Raw genomic sequence first — 19,338 nt, 5'->3', positions numbered from 1 at the left:
TCTGCTCACACGGGCCCACCCCTTAGTGTGTCACTGTTCTGTTGAGATCTCATTAAGAGTACTGTGTATAATTCTGGAAATCACGCCTTCAAAATGTTAAATAGGATGGAGTCAGGTCAGAGAGCGACTACTAAAATAGTCAGTGGTCTATGTCATAAAGCATATGGGGACAGACTTAAACATCTCAATATGTATACTTTGGAAGAAAGGCAGGAGAGAGAAGATATGATAGACGCATTTAAATATCTCCGTGGAATAAATACACAGGAACAAGTCTCTTTCAGTTGAAAGAAAGCTGTGGCATGAGGGGGCATAGGATGAAGAGGAAAAGGGACAGACTCACCTGAAACTGAACATGGCCAAGACCGAGCTTATTGTCTTCCCACCAGGGCTTTTTTTGAGGGGGTACTTGGGGGTACCGAGTACTGGCACCTTTTCTATTGTGTGCTAAAATTGACCCATGGTCCCCAAGTTCTAATGAAAGAGCTCCGGCTCTACACACCAATTCTGCCTTGTCATAGATTCTTTGACTGGTTGCAGGGGTCCTGGCTATTGTGGGGTGAGTCCCTCAGTGATCACCTCATCCCTGAAGGGTGGCCTGACATTTGAGTACCGGCACCTTTTTTTGCTAGAAGAAACACACTGCTTCCCACCCAAACCCACTTCCCCTCTCCCTCCACTCTCTATCTCAGTTGGAGAGGGAAGGGAAGGGTTCAGGGAGAGAAGAAGCAATACCAGAGAATGACCAGTAGAGGGAGCGACAATGTTAAAACCTCATTTCCATGGGTACAGAATCAGTACTGCATTCCACCCACCTGTGAGAAGGAGGATAGAGATATCCCAGCTGTGAGGAGTGGGGAATCAAGGGGGCAGGGTGAAGAGGTATCTGATTGGATGGAAGTCCTAGAAGAAGGGCTTGGTAACCCAGGGGAGATGGAGGTGTGGGGAGAGCAGGTGCCCATGAACTGTGAGGATGGAACCAAAAGACAACTTTGCAAGTATAAGAGGGCAGCATGGGTGGACACAGGAGTGAAGTATCTGTGAAGAGGGAGGTGAGCTGCCCAGCCTGCATTCTTCTGATTCAAGTGGGAATCAGGAGCAGGCGATCTTTTTTTCTTTATTTTTGTGAATCATTTTGCTTTTCCTCTCCCTCCACTCTCTATCTCAGTTGATAACACCCTCATCGTCCCCGTCTCATCTGCCCGCAACCTCAGTGCCATCTTCGACTCCTCCCTCTCCTTCTCTGTGCATATCCAGCAGATAGCCAAGACCTGTCGCTTCTTCCTCTATAACATTAGCAAAATTCGCCCTTTCCTCTCTGAGTACACCACCCGAACTCTCATCCACTCTCTCATTACCTCTCGCCTTGACTACTGCAACCTACTCCTCGCTGGCCTCCCACTTAGCCATCTATCCCCCCTTCAGTCCGTTCAGAACTCAGCTGCACATCTTATCTTCCGCCTGGACTGATATACTCATATCACCCCTCTCCTCAAGTCACTTCACTGGCTTCCGATCAGGTACCGCATACAGTTCAAGCTTCTCCTACTAACCTACAAATGCACTCTATCTGCAGCCCCTCCTTACCTCTCTACCCTCATCTCCCCTTACGTTCCTACCCGTAACCTCCGCTCTCAAGACAAATCCCTCCTCTCAGTACCCTTCTCCCTCCCTCTCAGTACCCTGAGCCCATACGCCAGGCCCCCTCCATGCCCATCTTCAAATCCTTGCTCAAAGCCCACCTCTTCAATGTCGCCTTCGGCACCTAACCACTACACCTCTATTCAGGAAATCTTGACTGCCCCAACTTGACATTTCGTCCTTTTAGATTGTAAGCTCCTTCGAGCAGGGACTGTCCTTCTTTGTTAAACTGTACAGCGCTCCGTAACCCTAGTAGCGCTCTAGAAATGTTAAGTAGTAGTAGTAGTAGTAGAAAGAAAGCTGTGGAATGAGGGGGCATAGGATGAAGAGGAAAAGGGACAGACTCAGGCATAACCTAAGAAAATACTTCTTCACCAACAAGATAAACTCATTTTACATGGTATGTGATACTTTATACCTGAGTTTGATTTGTCCTTGCCATTCTCAAGGCACAGACTGTAGAAGTCTGCCCAGCACTGTTCTTGTACTAAGTTCTGAAGCTAACGACAAAACCCCTTAAAATTTACACTCCAGCCCATCCATATCTATTCAGTCACGATCAGGGCATAGACTGTAGAAGTCCGCCCAGCACCGGTTATGCTTCCCAATTACCGGCGTCGCCACCTAATCTCCGCTAAGATTTAGTGGCTCTATTCCTTTGTGTTTATCCCGCGCAAATTTGAATTCCATTACCGTTTTCATCTCTACCACCTCCCAAAGGAGAGCTTTCCACATATCCACCACCCTCTCCATGAAAACATACTCTTCATGGTGCGACTGCACCTCTAAAATTGTGTTCAATTCTGGTTGCCACATCTCAAAAAAGATATAGTGGAATTAGAAAAGGTGCAGAGAAGGGCGATGAAAATGATAAAGAGGATGGGATGACTTCCCTATGAGGAAAGGCTAAAGCGGCTGGGGCTCTTCAGTTTGGAGAAAAGACGGCTGAGGGGAGATATGATAGAGATCTATAAAATAATCAATGGAGTAAAATGGGTAGACGTGAAGCGTTTGTTTATGCTTTCCAAAAATACTAGGACTAGGGGGCATGTGATGAAGCTACAAAGTAGTACATTTAAAACGAATCAGAGAAAATTTTTCTTCACTCAACGTGTAATTCAACTCTGGAATTCATTGCCAGAAAATGTGGTAAAGGCAGTTAGCTTAGCAGAGTTTAAAAAAGGTTTGGACGGCTTCCTAAAGGAAAAGTCCATAGACCATTATTAAATTGGACTTGGGGAAAATCCACTATTTCTGGGATAAGCAGCATAAAATGTTTTGTACTATTTTGGGGATCTTGCCAGGTATTTGTGACCTGGATTGGCCACTGTTGGAAACAGGATGGTGGGCTTGATGGACCTTTGGTCTTTCCCAGTATGGCAATACTTATGTACTTCCTGACATTACTCCTGAGTCTGCCCCACCTTCAACCTCAATTCATGTCCTCTAGTTCTACTGCCTTCCCATCTCCGAAAAAAGGGTTCATTTGCGGATTAACACCTTTCTGAACTATTTTACAGAAAAGCAATTTGAAATCAAAAGGGACCAAAACAAAGTGGCAGAAGCAGTGCATGACAGTGCCAACAAGTATCAAAATAAAATATGTGCAGTCTTTTTCTCTTTAGTGGTTATCCTCTGTCTCTAACTCTCCTCCTGACAATGTAGCCAGCCGTATCAGAGTGTTTGAAAAATGATTGTCATTTATACTCTCTGTGGTCAGATGTGTTGGGAGACTAATGGGCTCATTTTCGAAAGAGAAGGACGCCCATCTTTTGACATAAATCGGAAGATGGACGGCCTTCTCACAGAAACATCCAAATCGGTATAATTGAAAGCCGATTTTGGACGTCCCCAACTGCACTCCGTCGCAGGGGACGTGTCAGAGACATAGTGAAGGCGGGACTTGGGCTTGCCTAACACTTGGATGTGCTTGACCCATAATCGAAAAAAAGAAGGATGTCCCTGACGAGCACTTGGATGTTTTCACCCGGACCCGTTTTTCTTATGACTAAGGCACAAAAAGGTGCCTGAAATGACCAGATGACCACCGGAGAGAATCGGGGATGACCTCCCATTACTCCCCCAGTAGTCACTAACCCTCTCCCACCTTCAAAAAACATCTTTCAAAATATGTCGTGCCAGCCTCAGATGTCATACTCAGCCATGACAGCAGGCGGACCCAGCACCATCCCCCCCCTACCTGTTACATTTGTGGAGGAAACAGTGAGCCCTCCAAAACCCACCACAAACCCACTGTACCTACATCTAGGTGCCCCCCTTCACCCGTAAGGGCTATGGTAGTGGTGTACAGTTGTAGGTAGTGGGTTTTGTTTTTTTTTAGGGGGGGGGGGGTTCAGCAGACAAGGTAAGGGAGCTATGTTCCTGGGAGCATTTTATGAAGTCTACTGCAGTGCCCCTTAGGGTGCTCGGTTGGTGTCCTGGCATGTCAGGGGGACCAGTGCACTACAAATGCTGGCTCCTCCTATGACCAAATGGCTTGCATTTGGTCATTTCTGACATGGACATCTTTGGTTTCGAAAATCGCTGAAAATCAGAAATGTCCATGTCTAGGGACGTCCAAATCTAGGGATGTTGAAATTTAAGGATCTGGATGTCCCTGATGGTATTTTCGAAATGAAAGATGGACGTCCATCTTGTTTTGAAAATACGGGTTTCCCCGCCCCTGGATTGGGACGTTTTGCAAGGATGTCCAAATCGAAACTTGGACATCCCTTTCGAAAATGTCCCTCCACATCTGAACTTTTGCTGGCTTGATCCTGGTAAGAGAAGTACTGCATCCCCAGGAATCCTGTAGAAGGAGATGTTCCAGTTTGCTTCTCCAGTCAAGGAGCTATTCCCAGATCTTCAGTAGACAGAAGTCTAGGTTTCCCCGTTAAAATAATACACATAGCCCAGTCTCTCTATACTCCAAAGCCCATCAGAAAGAGTATAGAGGGTTCCCCGTTTCCTCAAGCCTCAAGCACCTAGATGGAGCAGATGCTTAAGCAACTTTTGTCTCCTGTATACTCCTGGCTCACTTCTCTGATCCCTATTCCAGCTGGGATAGATAAGTATAACTAACTGAAGTTCTGGGTAATGGCTAGAGAGGCTTGAAGCCAGAGATAAATATTCAAATATGACATGGAATTTTATTCTCAAGGAGGGTCCCTTCCTACATGACTCTCATCCCCTGATTAGAATACTGGACACAGGGGTAACTGCTACCTTTTAGAAACTGGGTCCGAACAGGTCAAGAGGATAATATCTCTGCCTGGCAACCACTGGGCATCTCAGCGTTTAGCGTGAGCAAAAAACACTAGCACACTTTAGTAAAAGACCCCCTAAAATTGAAATGGGAGGGGAGGCTTCTCAACTGGACTGCTGCATTGTTTCATTGCAATTTTGTGTGCCATTGGAGATGAGGTTTCTAACACCAAACTAGACTGCTACAGAGGATAAAAGTGCAGGACAGGATGGCCATCTACAACCTTGAGTACCTCAAGAGGAAGAAGAGAGGAGGAGCTGGACCTCTGTTTTCCATAGATGCCAGTTTTGATGTACCCCATTATGAGGGAGAGCAGGACAGGAATGGAAGAGGATGGTTTGGTGAGTGAGGTGTAAAAGGATATTATCCGCTTATGCGGAGACCTCATATTCTGTACCATGGAAGGAAAGGGATTGTCTAATGGAGCACAGCAGAGGTTCTAGGGTGAGGTTGAAAAGGAGTGGGGAGAGGGGACAGCCTTGTCTAATACCACTGAACAATCTGTAAGGGGCTGATATGGAGTTATTAATGTACAATCTAGCTACTAGGTTAAAGTACAAGAGTTTTAGCATAGAAATAAAATTAAGTGACTACTGTTTTACAAATTGTTTGCTCTGATAGAATTCATTAAAATCTCATTTTTTTGTTTCTGGTGACTTCACTCATCTTTTCCCAGAGACGGTCACAAATAGATTTCATCTTGCTTATGCCAGGAATAAGCAGTGGATTTTCTCAAATCCACCTTAATAATGGTTTATGGACTTTTCTTTTAGGAACTTGTCCAAACCTTTTTAAAACTGTGCTATTATAACCACTTTTACTACATTCTCTACCAACAAATTCCAGAGGTTAATTACACATTGAGTGAAGAAATATTTTCTCCAATTTGTTTTAATTATACTACTTCATAGCTTCATTGCCTGCCCCCAAGTCCTTGTATTTTTGGAAAGAGCAAGCAAGTGATTCACATCTACCCATTGCACTCCACTCGGGATTTTATAGACCTTTATCATACCTTTGTTTGGTTTTAATTTGTTCCTTGTCCCTTCCTGCAGACTTTCATGGAGGAAGTGAAGTCCAGGGGTTCGTACATTTACTCTGTTTTAGAGTCAGCGCAGCTCTTCCTGGCCCAGCATCCCTTTGAAGAGCCAGAAGAACCACCTCAGGAGAGTAAAGGTATGTGCAGCTTCATCCTTAAGCCTCCCTTTTCTCTGGAATTTCGTTGCTTTAAGATCAGTTCTGACATCCTTCAGGGGCGTAGCCAGACCTTATGGTGGGAGGGGGCCAGAGCCCACAGATTGGGGGCACATTTTGAGTGCCGCTCCGCTGCCCCCCCCCCCCACTGCCACGCCTTGCCTCCTCGCACCCCCACCGCTTTGCCTCCTCACCCCCCTTGCAAATACCTTTGCTGGTGGGGGTCCCCAACCCCTGCCAGCCAAAGCCTTCCTCAGCGCCAGTCTCTGGCGCAGCTGCGTTCCTGCCCTGCTGTTCTTTCTATCTTGCTCCTCCTGTCCTGTGCACGCTGATGCTCCTTCTCAGTTTCGCGTAAAGGAGCGTCAGCATGCACAGGAGGAGCAAGAAGAAAGAAAAGCAGGGCAAGAACATGGCTGCGCCGGAGACCGGCCCTGAAGAAGGCTTTGGCTGGTGGGGGTTGGGAACCCCCGCCAGCCAAACCAGGGGCCCGGATGAAATTTGCTGGCGCCCAGGCCCCCATGGCCCTCCGTAGCTACGCTCCTGCTTCAGAGCCACTGGGCCTCAATTCACCCCAAACTATTTTAGGAGATCTTTTACTAAGTTGCACTAGTGTTTTTAGCTCACGTTAAATGCTGAGACGTCCATATGGGTGTCTCAGAGTTTAGCATGAGCTAAAAAAGCTAGTGCACTCTTAGTCTCTGGAGTTGAAGAGCAACTTTTATATGAGAAATTCATGAAATACTCATCTTCCTCCTCTCCACAAAAATAGATATTCATTCATGGCCCAAAGTGTGTGTTAGACACTGCTGTACATACTGCCTTAACAACTTTCCCTCTGCCCACAAATGCCGAGTCACACAACTATACATGCACATTTTAGAGTTGACCAGTCATCCCAGATTGACCAGACAGGTTGATCAATCCTGGATTTGCTCACTGAGTGCAGGAAGTTGAGTTTCTGCTTCTTCCATTCATTTCCCTTTCGATAATCAGAACTGCAAAGCGATGCATGCAGTGAGGAGCAGCCAGAACTGGGTCAGCCTGTTTGGTCCACCTGAGGTAGGTTGGTGGCCTTAACCTTCTGTTCACATTTAATACAATTGATTGATGTTGCTGCCTCCATGTAACTCCTTTACTTCCTATGGGAACAATGTTGATACTTTTTATAAACTCTTTTTACACTTGGGAAAAATCTATTTATTGTACATGTAACCCACTTCTCAATATTACATCAAAACATTCGCAGGCAACACACATAATAAAAACATAACAAACAAACAAACATGTAAGGAATATTTGGTTCTAATTTTAGAACTTTTTGCTATGCTATTACTCTGTAACTTTTACTTAAGGTCTTTGATATTCTTTTGACACAAACGTTTATGTGTGGCTTTTTAACCTTGTATACTATCTTGACTGGGTCTACCCAAGGAAAGAGTATATAAAAATTTTCAGCAAATAAATAAGAGATTGGTCCCTATGCCATAAAGTTTAGATTCTAGTGAGTCACTTAAACAATGTAACCTTGTTCTGGGCTTCCAGATGTATCTCCCCGGCAGCGGATCCAGAATGTCAGTCGCTTTGTTTGGAAGCAGGCCAACGTGGCCAGTGAGCTGTGGGAGACATTGACTGCCCGCTGCATTGATCAGCATCGCCACATCGAGCGCACCTTGGAGCAGCTTCTGGAACTCAAGGGGGCCATGGAGGAGCTTGAGACAACACTGACACAGGCCGAGGGTGTCCGAGACACTTGGGAACCCATTGGAGATCTTTTCATCGATTCTTTACCGGAACACATACAAGCTGCAAAGGTACATTTGCTGACCTATTAAAGTAAGGGACTCCGAGACTGCGGTTACACAACACCACGGTCCCTCAATTAATATTATTTTTATAGGTTTTTAAAATAGGTTTATTACTTATATCCTGCCTTCATCCAAGGCAGGGAGCAATAAAAATATACATAATTAAAATACAAATAAAATACAGTAACTACAAATACACAATAAAACAACAATCCAACTAAGACTCAAAAGGTCCTGGTCAAGGAGGTTTTATGACAGGAGACGGCATGACATCAAAAAGTTAAAGCTGTCTCCCCCGCACAGCTGCCATATTGTGTGACCCCAAATATTTCCAGACGCTATTGAAAACAATAGCAAACTTGTGACGTTTATGACTGCCTATGTGTGTCTTTTTATAGCTTTTTTATTTATTTGAAAGTTTCCCATATGTAACCGGAGAATTTTTTTAACCTTTTGGGTAGGGTTACCATATTTTGTCCTCTGAAAAAGAGAACACATGTCACGTCCCTGCCCCACCCACATCACGCCCCTGCCCCGCCCACACCACATCCCTTTCGGATGCTCACCCCGCCCCCTGTCACATATTCCCCTCCCCTCCCCTTACTTACTATCTACTGCCCTGGTGGTCTAGTGACCTCTTCAGGGCAGGAAAGAGCCCCCTCTTTCCTGCCCGGAGCGCTGCCTTGCCCTGCATCCTTCTCGGTCTCAGCTCGGGATTAAAAATAGCCGACGAGAGTTGAAGTCTCGCGAGGCCGCTTCAACTCTCGGCGGCCATTTTGGATACCCAGCCGAGACCAGCACAGGATTCGGGGCAAGGACAGGCAGCACTCGGGGCAGGAAAGAGGGGGCTCTTTCCTGCCCCGAAGCGGTCACTAGACCACCAGGGCAGATAGTAAGTAAGGGGAGGGGAGACCCACGGCGCCACTTGCTGCCCGCTCATTTGTCCAGAAATCCGGACAAACAGGCAGGCGGGGAAAACCCGCCGGACGCCCTGGACATATGGTAACCCTACTTTTGGGGGTCCCCACAACTAGGCCCCGAGGCTCAGGCAAAGTTGGGACCTTTCTTAAAGCTGCCCTCTACAAAAAGCGAGCCTCCTGCAGCTCCAAAAACAAGTCTGCTGCTCTGGAGTGCCTGTACCCGCAGACCATGGCTCATGCCCCAGGACCCCCCAGAGGTTAAAAAAAAAACAACCCTGTCCGGTAACCTATGGGAAGCTTTCAAATAACCCCCCCCACACACACACACACACATAGGCAGTCATAAACCTCACAAGTTTGCTATTGTTTTCAGTAGTGTCTGAATGTTTGGGGGTCATACAATATGGTGGCAAGCTCCGCCACTGGCTTTAGCCCACAGAATGGGCTAGATAGGCTTATGCCGACTCCTGTCATAAAACGTCCTTGGTCCTAGTTGCTCAAACATGGGCCTATGCAAATACAATCCCGTATGCTGCTCTAAACAAATGTAATTTCAAAGCTCTCTTAAAAGCCTACCAGTCTTTCAGTGGCCTCATGGTCAATAAAGAGTAGTTGCTCACCTGTAACGGGTGTTCTCCGAAGACAGCAGGCAATATATTCTCACTGATGGGTGACGTCACGTCGGCCCGGAGGACTTTCCAGCAAAGTCCATGACAAAATCTAAAATGTCCCCCGTCGCGCGGGCGGATGCAGTGCGCATGCGCGCGTCCACTTTCCCGCCCGCCGCGCGGGCACATTCCTCAGTTAATTACAAGAATTAGAGGAATACAACTCCAAAGGGGAGGTGGGAGGGTTGTGAGAATATATTGCCTGCTGTCTTCGGAGAACACCCGTTACAGGTGAGCAACTACTCTTTCTCCAAAGACAAGCAGGCCAATATTCTCACTGATGGGGTATCCCTAGCCCCCAGGCTCACTCAACACAACAAAGAATGGTCAATTGGGTCCCGCAACGGCGAGGACAAAAAACAAAATTGACCTGAAACCAAATTCAACTAACTGAGAGTGCAGCCTGGAACAGAATAAACATGGGCCTAGGGGGGTGGAGTTGGATTCTAAACCCCAAACAGACTCTGCAGCACCGACTGCCCAAACCGACTGTCGCGTCGGCTATGCTGCTGAAGGCAGTAATGTGATGTGAATGTGTGGATCGAAGCCCACGTCGCAGCTTTGCAAATCTCTTCTATGGTGGCTGACTTTAGATGAGCCAGTGACGCCGCCATGGCTCTAACATTATGAGCCGTGACATGACCGTCCAAAGTCAGCCCGGCTTGGGCGTAAGAGAAGGAAATGCAATCTGCTAGCCAATTAGAGACGGTGCGTTTTCCGACAGCAACTCCCCTCTTGTTGGGATTAAAAGAAACAAACAGATGGGCGGACTTTCTGAAGGGGCGCGTCCGCTCCACGTAACAGGCCAGTGCTCTTTTACAGTCCAAAGTGTGCAACTTGCTTTCGCCCGGGCTCATGTGAGGAGGGGGAAAGAATGTTGGCAAGACAATTGACTGGTTCAGATGGAACTCCGACACCACCTTCGGTAGGAACTTTGGGTGGGTGCGGAGGACTACTCTGTCATGATGAAAGACAAGGAATGGTGCATGAACTACCAGGGCTTGAAGCTCACTGACCCTACGAGCTGAAGTAACAGCCACCAAGAAAATGACCTTCAAGGTCAAGTACTTCAGATGGCAGGAATCCAGTGGCTCGAAAGGAGTTGTCATCAGCTGGGTGAGAACGACATTGAGATCCCATGGCACCGGAGGAGGTTTGATAGGGGGCTTTGACAAAAACAAACCTCTCATGAAACGCATGACTAAAGGCTGTCCAGAAATCGGCAAGCCATCAACATGTGAATGATAAGCACTGATTGCGCTAAGATGAACTTTAACCGAGTTAGTCTTAAGACCAGACTCGGATAAATGCAGAAGGTACTCAAGCAAGGTCTGTGCAGGACAAGAGAAAGGATTTAGACCGTTACTGTCACACCAGACGGCAAACCTCCTCCATTTAAAAGAGTAACACCTATGTGTGGAATCTTTCCTGGAAGCAAACAGAACTCTGGAGACACCCTCAGAGAGACCAAAGGAGGCAACCTCTATGCTCGCAACATCCAGGCCGTGAGAGCTAGAGACCGGAGGTTGGGATGTAGAAGCGCCCCCTCGTTCTGAGTAATGAGGGTCGGAAAACAGTCCAATCTCCATGGCTTCTCTGACGAAAGTTCCAGGAGAAGGGGAAACCATATCTGACGGGGCCAAAAGGGCGCTATCAGAATCATGGTCCCCTGGTCCTGCTTGAGTTTCAGGAGAGTCTTCCCCACTAAAGGGATGGGAGGATAAGCATACAGGAGTCCTGTCCCCCAAGAAAGGAGGAAGGCATCCGACGCTAGTCTGCCGTGGGCCTGAAGTCTGGAACAGAATTGAGGGACCTTGTGAGTGTCCTGGGAAGCAAAAAGATCTATCGATGGAGTTCCCCAAACTCGAAAGATCTTTTTGGCAATAGTCATGTTCAAGGACCACTCGTGAGGCCGCATAACTCTGCTCAGCCTGTCGGCCAGACCGTTGTGTACACCGGCTAGATAAGTGGCTTGGAGAAACATTCCGTTTTGATAGGCCCATAGCCACATCTGCACGGCCTCCTGGCACAGAGGACGAGATCCGGTCCCGCCTTGCTTGTTGGTATAATACATTGCCACTTGATTGTCTGTCTGAATGAGAACAATTTTGTTGGCTAGCCGATCTCTGAAGGCCCTCAGAGCGTTCCAGATCGCTCGCAATTCCAGGAGATTGATCTGGAGATGCTTCTCCTGAAGAGACCAAGCTCCTTGAGTGTGAAGCCCATCTACATGCGCTCCCCACCCGAGGAGGGATGCATCCGTCGTCAGCACTTTTTGAGGCTGAGGAATTTGAAATGGGCGCCCCAAGACCAGATTGGATCGAATGGTCCACCAAGTGAGGGAATTGCGAAAATTGGTGGACAGCCGGACAACATCCTCTAGATTCCCTGTGGCTTGAAACCACTGAGAAGCTAGGGTCCATTGCGCCGATCTCATGTGTAGACGTGCCATGGGTGTCACATGAACTGTGGAGGCCATGTGGCCAAGCAATCTCAACATCTGCCGAGCTGTGATCTGCTGAGATGCTTGTACTTTGGAAACCAGAGACAGAAGTCTGTCTGCTCTGGGCCCTGGGAGATAAGCACAAGCTGTCTGTGTGCACAACAGAGCTCCTATAAATTCCAATTGTTGAACTGGGACGAGATGGGACTTGGGGTAATTGATGACAAAGCCCAGCATCTCTAGCACCTGAATAGTCATCCGCATGGACTGCAAAGTTTCTTGCGGGGAGGTGTTCTTCACCAGCCAATCGTCCAGATAAGGGAACACATGCACTCCCAGTCTGCGTAGCGACGCTGCCACAACTGCCAGGCACTTTGTAAAAACCCTGGGTGCAGACGCCAAGCCAAAAGGCAAAACACAGTACTGAAAGTGCTGTGATCCCAGCCGAAACCGAAGATACTTCCTGTGGGCTGGAAGTATCGATATGTGAGTGTAAGCATCCTTCAAGTCCAGAGAGCATAGCCAATCGTTTTTCTGAATCATGGGAAGAAGAGTGCCCAGGGAAAGCATCCTGAACTTTTCTTTGACCAGATATTTGTTCAGGGCCCTTAGGTCTAGGATGGGACGCATCCCCCCTGTTTTCTTTTCCACAAGGAAGTACTTGGAATAGAATCCCAGCCCTTCTTGCCCTGGTGGTACGGGCTCGACCGCATTGGCGCTGAGAAGGGCGGAGAGTTCCTCTGCAAGTACCTGCCTGTGGTAGGAGCTGAAAGACTGAGCTCTTGGTGGGCAATTTGGAGGTTTGGAAATCAAATTGAGGGTGTACCCGCACCGGACTATTTGAAGAACCCACCGATCGGAGGTTAAGAGAGGCCACCTTTGGTGAAAAAATTTTAACCTCCCTCCGACCGGCAGATCGTCCGGTACAAGCACTTTGACTTCGGCTATGCTCTGCTGGAGCCAGTCAAAAACCCGTCCCTGGTTTTTGCTGGGGAGCTGCAGGGGGCTGCTTCGGTGCCCGCTGCTGACGAGAGCGAGCGGGCTGGGGTCGAGCCTGAACCGGCTGACGGGAATAAGGAGTGTACCTACGATTTCTAGAAGCGTAGGGAGCACTTCTTTTCCCCTTAAAAAACTTCCTAGCAGTGGAAGTGGTTGCAGAAGGCGCCCGGCGGGAGAGAGAGTCCATAGCGTTATCACGCTGGTAGAGATGATCAATCATCTCTTCAACCTTCTCTCCAAAAAGGTGATCCCCCCGGCATGGGATATCTGCTATCTTCCGCTGAGTTCTTTCCTCCAGGTTAGAGGCACGCAGCCATGAGAGCCTGCGCATCGCTATACCTTGAGCGGAAAAGCGAGATGTCACATCGCAAGTGTCAAAAATGCCCCTGGACAGGAACTTGCGACACGCCTTCTGCTGCCTGATCACTTGGCGAAAGGGTTCAGCTTTCTCCTCAGGGAGTGTATCTACTAAACTCTCAAGTTGCCTCACAGAGTTCCGTAAATGCACACTCGTGAAGAGTTGGTAAGACTGGATTTTGGAAGCGAGCAGACCAGCCTGATACGCCTTCCTCCCAAAAGAGTCCAGAGTTGCAAATTCTCGCCCCGGGGGCGCCGAGGAGAAATTCCTGGAACTCTTGGCTCTCCTGAGGGCAGAATCCACCACCGCTGAATCATGAGGCAATTGGGTCTGCATGAGACTGGGTTCCCCGTGGATCCGATATTGGGACTCAACTTTTTTAGGGACGGTTGGACTAGAAAAAGGCTTCTCCCAGTTCCTCAGCATAAGTTCCTTAAGAGTCTCATGAAAAGGAACTGTGGCAGAAGATGAAGGTGGAGATGGATAGTCCAGAACCTCAAGCATTTTGGCTCTGGGCTCGTCCACAATTTCCACGGGGAAGGGGATGGCCTCAGACATCTCCCGAACAAAAGATGTAAAAGACAAGCTCTCGGGAGGAGACAGCTGCCTTTGTGGCGAGGGAGTGGAGTCAGATGGAATGCCTTGAGAATCCTCGCCAGAGAACTCCCCATGCATTCCTTCATCATCCTCGGATGAGGTACCATCAGATGGGGCTAAAAGCTCAGACAGAGCCGCCCGAATCTGAGCCCGTCTCGACGAAGAGGCTTGATGGCCTCTATGATGGTGCTGAGAAGTTGATGGTCCCTGAGGCTCCGGGGAAGCTTCCTGCTCCGATGCCTCGGGAGAGTCAACTTGGGAAGTCAAAGACACCGGCGCCGGAGGCGGCACCGGTGAGACAGACCTCACCACAGGCTGAAGGCCTGATGCAGGAACATCCGGCATCGGCAATGTCGACACCTTCGACGCCGTCGGCACCGGTGCCTCTGAAAGCATCGACACCGGCCCCGTCGACGCCGTCGGCACCGACAACCTCGATGCCGACAGCCACTGCTGCATCATGTTCATGAAAAATGGGAACATGGCCTGCATACTCTCATCCAGAGCTGGTGTCGGAAAAGGCTGCGGGGTCGGTTGAGGTGCCGGAGGCAAAGTCTGCTGAGGTTGGGGAGTGGGGACTCGGCTGCCAGCGACCCCACGCGTCGGAACCTCAGTAATAGAGGGAGAGCGATCCTCTCAGCACCGACGCTTCTCGGGTATCGAGTGTATCGATGACCCGGAGCTCCCGGTGCCGTGTCTCGAAGGAGATCGACGACGATGCTTCTTGGCCTTCGCCCGACGCATGTCATCGAGACTCCTCGGCACCGGAGAGGAGGACGTGGAATCCACACGTCTCCTCGGGGCCGGGTCCGACGCAGGACGGTCCCGGGGGGCCTGCACAGCAGGAGGCGCCGAGGCGGGTGGAGACCCACTCGATGCATCACTGCTCCCAGCGTGCATGGGTCTAATGGCAGCCTGTCCCCTGTCTCCCGGTGCCGACGCCTCCTTCGACGTCGACCTCGACGACGCCGGCCTCGAAGACATCATCCTCGACGGCACCGACTTCACCGGCACCGACTTGCCCGGCGCCGGTTTGGAGGGCGCCGACTTAGACGACGTCGACGGCGCCGACGTCGACAGCGCCGACGCCGAAGCACCGGGCCCAAAAATCTTTTCTCTCTGGGCGTCTCGAGAGAGCAGTGTCCGCTTCTTCATGGCGAGACACAATTTACAACTCTCCGAGCGGTGGTCCGGCCCAAGGCACTGAATACACCACGAGTGTGTATCAGTGCCAGAGATGGCCCGATGGCAGCGGGCACAAGGCTTGAAGCCGCTGGGCGTCTTCGTTGACATCTCGGGAAAAATTGTCCCTGCCAAATCAAAAGACGCGATTGTGTCTAGAAAAAGATGACACAGAAAACAAAAGAAAAAGACGGGAAAAATACCCGACCGAGCGATTTAAATAAAATCGCAGACTAAAATAAAGGAAACTTAATAAACGAAAACAATCTAAGATAACAAAAAAAGGATACTTCGCTTTTTTCTTCTTTCTTCACCTCCGGGCACAGGAGGAACACGAAGACGAACAGTCGAGCTCCGTGTCACCTCAGACGCGGAGAAGAAAAAACTGAGGAATGTGCCCGCGCGGCGGGCGGGAAAGTGGACGCGCGCATGCGCACTGCATCCGCCCGCGCGACGGGGGACATTTTAGACTTTGTCATGGACTTTGCTGGAAAGTCCTCCGGGCCGACGTGACGTCACCCATCAGTGAGAATATTGGCCTGCTTGTCTTTGGAGAATAACTGATTCCACTCCCATGGTGCAATGACTGGAAAAGTTCTATGTCTATTTTCTTCAACAAACTTTATTTGTATTATTTTAAGCCAAAATAAGATCACAAATTTTAACTGTACTAGTAATGTAGAACAATAGTTAGAACACAGAACTTGGGATCCTAGTCAAATTTTGCTCTCTGCTACTCATTGTAAAAACTAGAGCAAACCTCCTAATCACCTTTGCTGAAGTTTAAATTATAAGCTCTTCTGGGAAGGGACAGTGTAAGCATAGAACACATTTTGTACAGTAGATTATTTATTATTATCCAGTTCCAGTTGAATAAATCAAGGTGCAGAAAGTCACACAACTGTGGCAGAATCAAAATTCAGACCCAGAAGTTCTTACTGCTTAGTTACTGTTCTCATGGAGTTGGATTTGAATTATGGATTTACTTACTCAGGTTTCCAAATCCAACTGAGTTACATTCAGGTACAGTAATTATTTCCTTCTTCCAGAGTGCTTACAGTATAGGAGCCTCATTTGCAAATGTACATTAACATAGTATAGTATGCATTAAATAATGCAAGCCTCATTATTTTCAGTAGGGGCTATTTACTAACTATTCAGTTAACTTCCCTCACATGCAGAAGCATAGCCAGGTTTTCCCATCAAGGGGAGCACACATTTTATAAAACAGGCACCGGTGCGAGGCTGAAGGGACAATCCACATAGGCGCCACTTCATTCAAAATCCATTTAGGGGAGCAATTGCTCCCCTTGCACCCCACCCCCCAGCTATGCTTCTCACACATTCTATATTTTTTAAACCCTGAGAGGACACTCAGAGCAGCTATGGAACAATATTGTTCTGCAATTAAGTCAATGCCAATACATTTGGCTTAGACAAGGGCTATATCTTTAAACAAACGGGAAAACATTTGGATCATGGTTAATTGGATTCTTTCCAACCCATGTGTTCTCTTTGTGCATGTCTCTGACCTGAAAGTGAAGGGGAGGGGACTAGGGGAGGTTTGAAGGGAGCAGTAACTAGCCATTCCTTTGATTTGGAAAGAATAATAAAGATGAAACCCAAGTATAATAACATATTTATTAGATGTCACTGTTAATCTGTTTCAAAGGATGAATTATACATGTAAACGCAAGTTGCCATTGACCTCAGGTAGTAAGTGTTTCCATACTTCTTTACAACTGAGACACCTTACACACAGCAACCAGTAGCAAACAAAACTAGGTCAGTGCTTCTCAACCCAGTCCTTGATGCACACCTAGTCACATCATGTTTTCAGGTAATGAAGACAGGTTTTTATTTTCTGTGGCGTCTCAGGCCAATTTTGAACTTTGTAAATGCTGAATCCCTCAACACTCTCTTCTATGCTTATATAAACTCACGCTATGATTATTGTAACTCTGTATATGCAGGTATCACTAAAGCGACTTCAAACTTTACAGAACACCGCAGCAAGTATAATTTGTAAATTTAAATGTTATGATCACGCATCTCCATTATGGCAATGCCTTCATTGGCTCTCCATTGAGTATCGAATTAAATTTAAAATCTTAATTTTGACATTTAAAGCACTACACAGTGATACTCTGTCCTATCTTGCGTCTTTAACAATACCATACAGTCCTTCACAGACACTCCGATCCCTAACTGATAATAGACTCGTCCTTCTCCTTCCATCTAAAGCATGGTGAGAATCTTCAAGAGCTTCAGCTTTTTTTTTCTTGCTCCAGCCCTTTGGAACTCGCTACCGAAAAATTTAAGAGTGGGAAATTCATTAACAGCATTCCGATCAGCATTGAAAACTCACTTTCTTCAATTGGCCTTTGTTTAACATAATATTTTTCCGTGGAGTAATCTGCAGCGAGGGCAGTGAAGTGTATAATTAATTTTATGTTATTTTAAATTATGTAGATTGAATCTTGTACTTACTCTCCTATTGTATGTTAGATGGTGTGATTTGTATTTTATTTTATTGTCATTTTGACATTGTGTTAGGTAGATTGAATTTTCTATTTACTCTCCTTTTGTAAGTTAGACAGTGTGGCTGGTTCTGGAAAGTCTGAGTTCTTTCCTATCACTATTATGGTGTTTCTTTGTGCTATTTTGTATTTTTATGTACACCATTTTGATTTGTTTTCAACGAGGAATGGTATATCAAATCCTATTAAATGATAAACGATAAGTGAATATGTGTGAGGTAGATTTGCATGCACTGCCTCCTTGGTATGTAAATCTATCTCATGCATATTCATTGTGGATATCCTGAAAACTTAATGGGACTAGGTGTGCCTCAAGGACTGGGCTGAAAAGCACTGCACTAGGTGTCAACATATGTAATAACCATTAAGCGATTTAAATAAAGTCACACGTTTCCCAGTAGAATTTGCAATGAATAACATGAGAACCACATCTGAAGCATTAAGAGTCAGCCCAGCCCATACAAACAAAGGAGCCAACCTTTAAACTCTCTAGCCCCTTACATACAGCCCTGGAAGATTATTGAGACGGTAATGTTTTGATAAGCAGGAAATCATAGGACATGAAGAAAGAACATTTGTCTTTCCTACTTCCTGTAGATACACATCTCATTGTGGCAGTAGTAGATTCTTCCATAAGAACATAAGAGTAGCCATACTGGGTCAGACCAATGGTTCATCTAGCCCAGTATCCTGTTCCCAACATTGGCCAAGCCAGGTCACAAGTACCTGGCAGAAACTCAAATTGTGGCAACACTCCATGTTACCAATCCCAGAGCAAGGAGTTGCTTCCCCATGTCTGTCTCAATAGCAGACTATGGACCTTTCCTCCAGAAACTTTTTTAAATCCAGATAACACTAACCGCTGTTACTACACCCTCCGGCAAAGAGTTCCAGAGCTTAACCATTTGTAAAGTGAAAAAAATATTTCCTCCTATTTGTTTTAAAAGTATTTCTATGTAAGTTCCTTGAGTGTCCCCTAGTCTTTGTACTTTTGGAACAAGTAAAATATCAATTTACTTCTACTTGTTCTACACCACTCAGGATTTTGTAGACCTCAATCATATCTCCCATCATCCATCTCTTTTCCAAGCCAAAGAATCCTAACCTCTTTAGCCTTTCTTCATGCAAGAGGAGTTCCACCCCCTTTATCATTTTGCTTGCTCTTCTTTGAACCCTTTCTAATTCCACTATATCATTTTTGAGATACTGCAACCAGAACTGAACGCGGTACTCAAGGCGAGGTTGCACCGTGGAGTATTACAGAGGCATTATAGTATTTTTGGTCTTATTCACCATCCCTTTCCTAATAATTCCTAGCATCCTGTTTGCTTTTCTGGCCGTCGCCACACACTGAGCAGAAGATTTCAGCGTAGTATCTACAACGACACCTAGATCTTTTTCTCAAGTGCTGACCCTTCTGCTCAGTGTGCTGCTGCGGCTCGGAAAGCGAATAGAATGTTGGGTATTATTAAGAAAGGTATGGAAAACAGGTGTGAGGATGTTATAATGCCATTATATCGCTCCATGGTGCGACCGCACCTTGAGTATTGCGTTCAATTCTGGTCGCCACATCTCAAGAAAGATATAATGAAATTGGAAAAGGTGCAGCGAAGGGTGACTAAAATGATAGCGAGGATGGGACGACTTCCCTATGAAGAAAGACTAAGGAGGCTAGGGCTTTTCAGCTTGGAGAAGAGATGGCTGAGGGGAGACATGATAGAGGTAT

General features: G+C 47.1%; 1 protein-coding gene across 1 annotated transcript in view; it reads left to right on the top strand.

Moving 5' to 3' along the window:
- The window catches only part of DRP2 (dystrophin related protein 2), a 105,766-nt gene that overhangs the window by 18,303 nt on the left and 68,125 nt on the right, over positions 1-19,338 (top strand). The window contains exons 3-4 of the mRNA XM_030210279.1: positions 5,962-6,082; positions 7,643-7,911. Of these exons, the coding sequence (XP_030066139.1) occupies positions 5,962-6,082; positions 7,643-7,911 (390 nt within the window). The remainder of the gene's footprint in view (positions 1-5,961; positions 6,083-7,642; positions 7,912-19,338) is intronic.

The sequence above is a fragment of the Microcaecilia unicolor genome, chromosome 7 (genome assembly GCF_901765095.1).
Source record: "Microcaecilia unicolor chromosome 7, aMicUni1.1, whole genome shotgun sequence".
Taxonomy (NCBI): domain Eukaryota; kingdom Metazoa; phylum Chordata; class Amphibia; order Gymnophiona; family Siphonopidae; genus Microcaecilia; species Microcaecilia unicolor.
This window is presented reverse-complemented; position numbering and strand designations above follow the sequence as displayed.